This window comes from Triticum aestivum, chromosome 7D (assembly GCF_018294505.1).
Source record: "Triticum aestivum cultivar Chinese Spring chromosome 7D, IWGSC CS RefSeq v2.1, whole genome shotgun sequence".
Taxonomy (NCBI): Eukaryota; Viridiplantae; Streptophyta; class Magnoliopsida; order Poales; family Poaceae; genus Triticum; species Triticum aestivum.
In genome coordinates this window covers 228,075,391-228,083,959 of record NC_057814.1, presented here as the reverse complement: position 1 = coordinate 228,083,959, position 8,569 = coordinate 228,075,391, and the positions used below count along the sequence as shown (strand labels likewise).

Here is an 8,569-nt window from a genome sequence, read left to right as displayed (position 1 = left end):
ATGTCTGGTTATGCGCTAAATATGCTAATGAAATGGGATTTATGTGCTACAATTAGTAATACATCCGGTTACGCAATCGTAAGAGGGAGTGGTCGAAGTAACCGTGTCCCGAAGGTCGCCCCGTAGCTATCAAATAAGGAGGCAGACACAATCCCGAGAAAGAGACGAATCCAGAGGAAAAAAAGTCACGAGTTGGATAGTTGTCGCCACGCCGACTAACCCCACCACTATCAAGATCCCGAGGAACAAACATGACCCACGATAAGACCACAACTCCTCTCTCTATCGCACCGCTATGGAGATTTTTTTTGATGGACACATGAATTATCTCTCCGATTGCTTCTCGCAAAGTAATATCTCTCCCGTTGCAACCGGCATATATGCTAGTTTAAGCCTAAAAAAACTCCACGTCCCAGCAAAAGCCCTCTTTTGCCCACCGCGCAGCAACCGCAACAAACCCTAGCGCCGCCCCCCTTCCCCCAACACAGAAGATTCTTCCTGCGTGATGGCGCTGCGCTCTCCCTCCAGCACTCGTCGGCAGGATTGGCCGCCCGCGGACTCTCCGCCTCCCACCTATCAGGTACCTAATTCCGCCCTCGTTCGATCGATCAACCTCCGATTCCCGCAATTCGCTTTCCCACTGCCTTGTTCTGACAAGATCCATCGTTTATCACCAAATTAACCAGTAGAAACCCATCAAACGGTTTTTATACCTGACAAATTATATGATGCGCCTGAGCCTTTTCCCGAGACAATAACAAAGATGTAGGTTTGATGCAATTTCCTACTTCAGGCCCTTGTTAGGACAGGGTTCTGTAATTTAACCCAATAATGATGAATATTGCCACTGAAATGTGCACAAGAAAAAATGCCGGATTGCTTGCAGAGGAGGCCTATCTTAGATTTGTGCTAAATTTTTTACTTTTGCTTGAAAATTTTGTGATAATTAGGTCTCTTACTGAAGCAATTTGTAGTGGGTGGGCCCCTGCCCCCGCTCGCACTTTGAGTACACAGCGGATATGATCACATGATGAACAGTTTATTCCATGATAGGCGTGCGTCTAGTTTATTTGGAGGGAAGAAGAGTATTCCATCATTCTTTTTTATTTTTCCTCAGTGACTTTTTGTGGTTGTCGAAATATAACTTTGATTGCTACTGTATATATAGCTTCTATATCAATATATATATGTTCTAAATTGTACTGCCGTGAAAGCATTCCCCCCCAATTTTTTTTTTCATATAGTCAGTTTTGATAGCTTTAGATGTACTAGTGGTCAAACTTTTGAAAGTTTGATAGTATGAATTCTAGAAGGACTATTGTTAGCCAATTGCAGCCATGCATGCTCTCTCGTTAGCATCCACTAACATGCATGAATAGCTGTTTTAACTCATGTATCACTATCTCAATTATAGTTCTCTAATCAGTCTTACCAGGGTGGATCCAGCAATGGAGCTGAATCTGATTTTGCTAGGAAGACGAAACAGGAGGTTAATCATTTGTTGGCAAAATTAGAAAAAAAAGGAGTGGAGATAGATGGCAAGGTAGCTAGTATTATTGGCGATGGGATAACTAGAATTAAAGTTGAAGCTGCGTGGTAATTAATTTGAGGCACTACAACTTATTTAATTTTTTTAATCAGATGAAATGAAACGATCCTAACATTCATGCATCATGCACATCCTTTTGATAGGGAGGACTTCGATGAATCAAACACGAAGCTGATGGCAGCACTGCTCACTGCTGCATCTATGGCTGTTGGTTTCATCATGGGTTTAGACTGGCGAGAAAATTGCTTCCGTAAGCAGTTTGACAAGAGGAGACATACTTAGTTAAATAGCATAAGGCTTACGGGTGCATTCTGTTTATGGTATGTAAAACCAAGTAGGTAATCTTAGGAAAACACTGTTGGCTAATTATGATGCGCAAAACCTAAGTTTTCTGTTTCATGCTATAATGTGGTTTTGGCATGTGCAATGTAACTCTTGTTTGGTAACACCACAAGCTGCGTGGAGCAGGTGCCCCGTTAGGTACTGCAGGTTAATTAGTGTTTGATAATCAAAGCAGGTGTGTGCGGTGATTATCTGTGGATATGGCAATCAGATGATGGTCTAGGATTTGTGGCTTCACTTGCATAAATAAATTGTTTACAGAAAACATACGTTGTCACTGTTATCATATATTGGAAACAGTAATTGCCTGCTTTGTCCCATGGGCTCTTCACCAGTTGTCTTCATTTCCAGTATTTGTTACTCTTTTTCCGTAAATGTTCTTTGGTTTTGTCAGCTGAGGCCGCAAAGGAGCAATTCGGATGTTCATAGTTGAACCTGATGCCCAGCCTGTCGTCCAATCATTTCAGCTAAAAGATGGAAGCATATGCGTCCACAGGTTCACTGGTGATCCGAGGAAACCAAATTCCTGATGCAATCATACATGTTTCATATTCCTGCTCTATTTCAGAGGCCACCTTGCTGCAGGCGCCTGCGTTGCAGCCGTGGATGGAAGAGTTCCTTGATCCCTTTGCAGCAACAGCGGTCAGTGTCTCAGTCACGGTCCTCGCCACCGGCCCTGCAGCAACAACGGTAGCTTGCTACGATAGAGTGAGTGCAGCATCGCCGCTGCTTCAACCTCAATGACTCGGCCTCGACGCGCTCCGACCTGCAACATCGTCACTGCTACAGTAACATCCCTCGCCCTTCAGCAACCACGGCAGGGCTGCAAGCCGGAGGCGACCGCGTGACGACGGGGACCACCGATGTTGTAGCCAGACTCGGCTTCGACGCGCTTTGACTGAACATCGTCACTGCTCCCGTAACATCCCTCCCGCTTCACCGAAGATGGGCAGCCGGTGAGCCGGAACGCCGTGGTGCATCTCCGATCCGCACAAACAAGGGCACGCAGCCCACCTTCCACCTCTAGCACGACCTAGAGTTGGCAGCCTCGAGCCATCAATCTCCAACCGCACAGTTCCGGGCGTAGTCACCACCGGTTGTTGCTGCAGTAACTCCAGTCGGACAACCACACCACGGCCGCAACCCCTGAATGGGTCAAGATCAGACATGCACCGCCACCATCCGGCATCTCCGCGTCGTCGCCAGCAGGCGAGCCCAGCGCGCCGCCCAGACCACCGACAGATCTCCCACCACAGGGCCACCGCCGTCATGGCCCAGGACAGCATCCTCAGCCCCTGGAACACACGCTACAGTTTTTTTTACACACGCTACAGCTACATCCGCACCGCCACAAAGCAGTCCACCGACGCGCGCCAGGACCTCCGCCGTGCCCCCTGTACTAGGCTACTAGCTCTGCCGCTCTCCCAAACATGCTGCGCCTCATCGTGGCAAAATTTCGTGTTTTGACCCTTTTGGCATATAAAATCAGAATCTGACCCCGGTAAGGATTTTTTTTTTTGAGATTTGACCCTTTTGCTACCGCCGGAGGCCCTGGCGGTAGGTACGTACAGGCTACCGCCGTGCCTCGTGGCGGTAGGTTCCCTGACGCCGTCTGGCCGTGGACACGTGGCAAAGGGACCTACCGCCGCCGACTCTGGCGGTAGGCTCTCTGGCGGTAGGTTCCTGGATAAGGTTGTGAGGGGAGGGGGTTGTGCTGCTCCCCACCCACTCATTCACCCCACTCTTCTTTCGAGCTCAAGCTCTCTCCCCCTCTTCTCCCCCTCCAAATCACCCACTAGATCCCCCTCCATTGCTTGAGATTTGGCCGGTGGATCGAGGCCATTTGCATCACCCAAGGTACCTCCCTCATCCCCCTTCATTTGATTGGTTCAAATCATGCATTTTGCTCATTTTGTTGGAATCACTAGTTCATGGTTTTGTTGTGGTGAAATCAATGTATATGATGCATTTAGGGTAATGTTTGTGCTTTGACAATGTATTGTGTCACTAGCATTGTTTGGGTAGTAAGAAATATCATTTAGGGTTTTGTTAGGGTTAGGTTTAATGACATGGTTAGGGTTAAGGTTATGGTTATGCTTAAGTAAATGCCTATATGACGAACGTTATGGTTATAGTTTAATTAGGGTTTTGTTAGAGTAGTTACCTCTCGAATCTCGATCTACTCCTAGGGTTATAGTTTTTGTCAAGAGATGGTTAGGATTTTTGCCTTGGATGACCGTTATAGTAATCCCTCGACTTGTAGGATGGGATCGATCATCTTTGTTGAGACTTCCGCGGAGGCGGCGGCGAAGCGTGAACGTGCAGTCATTGAGGAAAAGATGGACTTGTGGGTCAAAGCCGTTGATGCGTTGAATGCGGCTTGTAGAGATTTTTCAAAGTATTATGTGTCAAAGTGCGACGATGTCAGAGTTAAGTTATACCAAGCTAAAGAGAAAAACATAAGCAATCTCAAGAAGGAAGAGAAAATTCATAGACGCGCTCTTGCAAGGCAAATTGCATTGTGTGGAACAAGGGATGAAGTGAATGAGACGGACTTTAACAACCCTGGCCAGATCATTGATTGGCTAGTTAGGCAACCATCATCGACGATACTTAGTCGGGCAACTCGTTGTGCTTGGGTTCGTGAAAGAAATGATGTCATTTGTTGCAATCCCGGGCCGTACGACAAAGATGTCTTGTTGATGGACTAGTAGAGGGGGTTGAAACAAATGATGTTGTAGTGTCATTTGGACTATAATGGCATGTACCCTTATCATTTATGTAACCTATGTCATTTGAACCAGTGAGAACATTATGTAACCTAGGTCATTATAAATAAGTTATGCTTTGTGTTTGTATTGTATCATTTGATTTGAGTTTTGGTTTGTTCCATTTCATGTAGCATGGAAAACATGACCCCGGAGGAGATGAAGAAAGTATATGAGAAGTCTTGTGACATTGCATCTAAGAGTCTGGCGGTAGCGTCTGAGAAGATTGTAGCGGAGCGAGAACTTGGTATCAAGAGGGAGCTTGAAGCATGGTTCAAGAGCAATGATGAGGTGATTGCTGCCATGATGGATTTCAACAAGTATCCATTTATGGAGGAACCTTCTGATCTTAAGGAGAAAAAAGAGAAAAGTTTTCCGTAGGCTTGTGAAAGAAAAACAGAAGATACTTAATGAGCTGCATGAGATGGAATATGCTTGCAGACATTCTGTGGCAACGAAGATCTTTTTCTCTGTGAACATAGAAGAATTCCGTGAGCTGGACTTGAGAAAACCCGGACAGGTCATTGGATGGGCAATCATACAAGGCAAGTCAAAGTTCCGAAACGCCGTGCTCGATGGGCCTGGTTCGGCGAAACGAAAGGTGTGTTGGAGAATTGGGCGGGATCGTCGGATTATCAACTGAAGCCTAATCCTGATAGTGACGCACAAATTGAACGCCTTATACGTTTTAGATCTTTTTTTCCGTAGTAGAAAATGTATGCTCGAGCTTGAGCTTTCTAGTTTGAACTCATGTCATTTGAATCGCTAGATGTTTTAAGTCAGTTGAACAAGTGTCATTTGTGGATGTAATGAACTATGCTTAGTTATGTATGTCTTTGCTACTCGATCATTTTTTGATGTCATTTGTGGATGCTTAGTTCATAGAAGTTTGTAAGAAATGGAAAGGCAAAGGGCTATAAAACAAAGGCAGGGACATGGATCAGCACCCTACCGCCATAGGCTCCGGCGGTAGGGTGACCAACCCTACCGTCAAAAGAATGGCCGACTTGGTCACAGAGAAAAATGGCTATTAGGTGGCCAACCCTACCGCCAGGGTTCACGGCGGTAGATCGCTACCGCCAGGGCTCACAGCGGTAGATTGCTACCGCCAAATGTGATGGCGGTAGGGCAGGCAACCTTACCGTCCTCATTGTCGCCGATTTGGTCATAGGAGGCAGCATACCAGGCTGCAACCCTACCGCCAAGGTCTTTGGCGGTAGGGTGGCCAACCCTACCGCCACAAAAATGGCCGATTTGGTCACAAGAGAAGCAGCAGAGTAGGCGGTTGGGTGGCCACCCTACCGTCGTCGTCCTTGGCAGTAGGATAGCCAACCCTACCGCAAAACAGGGGAGAGTTTGCGTTCCAGCAGTTTTGCTATTGGGATTCATCGCTTACCGCCAGGCCTTATGGCGGTAGGTTATCATAGCCTACCGCCAGGGCTTCTGGCGGTAGGGTGCAAAGCAGAGCAAAAGTTTGCTCTATTTTCCATCGTGTTCATCATTTCTAATTGACAGCAAAAACAGCAGCATAACAGATGTAGTTCATGACATAGTTTCATCACAAGTTTCACAAATCAAAGACATAGTTGACGACATGTTTCGCAAATAAAGTACATACTTCAACACAAGTTTCACAAATCAAAGACACAGTTCATCACATGTTTCTTGAATCGAAGGCATAGTTCATGACTAGTTTTTCGAAAGTAAGGCCTTATTGGGTCACATGAGGCCATTTTCCTTTCTTGTTGCGTGCCTCATCCTCCTCTTGGGCTTCACGAGCCCTTGCAAGATTTCTTGTTCTCTCCTCTTGACGAGCAATCTTCTTCGTGCGTGCCCTCTCCTCTTCACGCTTCTTTCGCTCCATCCTCTCCTTTTCACAACGCTCTTCATCCAAGCCTCTCTGAAATGCTTCTTTAAACAACCGCTGCCTCCTTAGACAATGTCGATATTGATCTTTCTTAACATCTTCTGGCACATCTTGATCTATCCATGTGAAGTACTTACAAAGTGGAGGCGATGACTACGTACGTATAAAGAACAAATGTTGTCATTAGTAAGATAGGTTCAAGTTGTACCAATGGTTGAATACTCTTTGAACTTGAACAACTTACCAGCGCTACATCATAGGCGTGAGCTGGACGAGGACGATCGTAGGGATAGTTGGGACAAACAAAATATCTTCTTCCTAACGTCCATGATTTCTTGCGGTCGGTGGATACCTTAACTCAACATGATGGAGTTCTCATATCTTTGTCCTTCACCTTATCCAACTCGGCGTCTGTCCACTTGTCCGACATGTCCTCGCGGTTAGCACACGGTGGCCTCGTCACGGAACCGGAAAAAGCCATGCCTATAAAGACAAATTTGGTAGTTAGTAAAGTAAAATAACATGTATATATGCAAGAAAAACAAATAAACAAGACCAAATATCAAGTACCATTCACATTATTTCAACCATCTGGGTTAAGCAAGATGTCAATAGGCCTTCCTCTATCAACCCTTCTCGTCCTACGACCACGTCCACCGGTACCCGACTGTCCCCCACGCCCTCTAATACTGTCTCCTCGTCCACTACCGCCAAGATTCGTGTGTCCTCCACGCGCACCACTCCTGCCTCCTCGTCCACTACCACTTGTACCTCCTTGTGTGCCACCGGTACCTCCTCTTCGGGCACCACTTTGACTAGTGGGATCCGGAGTGTTGGCATCGGTCCGTGGCTTTTTGGTGCATTTCCTAACATTGTGTCCCGACTCGTCACATTTACCACAACTATTGATGTCCGGTGCCTCCATGAAATGGCCGCTACCAAATTGTTTCATTCGGGTGTATCCAGCTAGGTCATCCATGTCACGCCTAAACCTCTTCTTTCTTCTTCTTCTTCCCTTTGTAGGCACCATGAGTTCGGGGTCGGGGATGATGTGTGGCCCATCGTACTCAGGCCACTATGACTGATCTAGGAAGGGATGAAACCTAGGAGCCCATGTCAACCTCGTTCGTTCCAATGTGAACTCATGCAACCGCAAGGTGGTACCATCGGATACTTTCAAGTTTCTGAACCTTGCGGCGGTCATCACATGCGAGTAAGGCCAATGATACTTGTGAGGTCTCTCGCACCGACACCACCGGGTCTTGAGGCGCACCTCATATGCTACTCCACCGTACGCCATGCCGTCCCTTGTTGTGCTACCCGGCTCATCGACTTGGTAGATTTGTTCTTTTTCATTGAAACTAATGATTTGTTGACGCCAAGACTTGCGTGCTTGATGCTTCAACCAATCCTCAACTCTGAAGGGAAATTCCATTTTCACACCTATCCATTTGGCCGTCTCTTCGGAATGCCTCAAAAAATACTCGTTGAGCTTGAAGAAGGTATATTTCACTATTGCAGTGACCGACAAGGAACGGACATCCTTGAGCACATTGTTGAAGCATTCCACCATGTTGTTGGGGAACGTAGTAATTTCAAAAAAAATTCCTACGCACACACAAGATCATGGTGATGCATAGCAACGAGAGGGGAGAGTGTGTCCACGTACCCTCGTAGACCGAAAGCGGAAGCGTTAGCACAATGCGGTTGATGTAGTTGTACGTCTTCACGATCCGACCGATCCAAGTACCGAACGCACGACACCTCCGAGTTCAGCACACGTTCAGCTCGATGACGTCCCACGAACTCCGATCCAGCAGAGCTTCGAGGGAGAGTTCCGTCAGCATGATGGCGTGATGACGGTGATGATGATGCTACCGACACAGGGCTTCGCCTAAGCACCGCTACGATATGATCGAGGTGGATTATGGTGGAGGGGGCACCGCACACGGCTAAGAGATCAAGAGATCAATTGTTGTGTCTAGAGGTGCCCCCTGCCCCCGTATATAAAGGAGGGAGGGAGAGGCCGGCCCTAGAGGGGGT

At 47.0% G+C, this 8,569-nt stretch overlaps 1 protein-coding gene across 1 annotated transcript; it reads left to right on the top strand.

Annotated features, from left to right (window-relative positions):
- The first annotated feature begins 432 nt into the window (after positions 1–432).
- LOC123163633 (uncharacterized) lies at positions 433–2,147 on the top strand. The gene is made up of 3 exons (XM_044580992.1): positions 433–580; positions 1,427–1,596; positions 1,693–2,147. The coding sequence occupies exons 1-3, from the start codon at positions 506–508 to the stop codon at positions 1,829–1,831; spliced, it is 384 nt and encodes a 127-aa protein (XP_044436927.1). The 5' UTR covers positions 433–505; the 3' UTR covers positions 1,832–2,147.
- Positions 2,148–8,569: the final 6,422 nt, after the last annotated feature.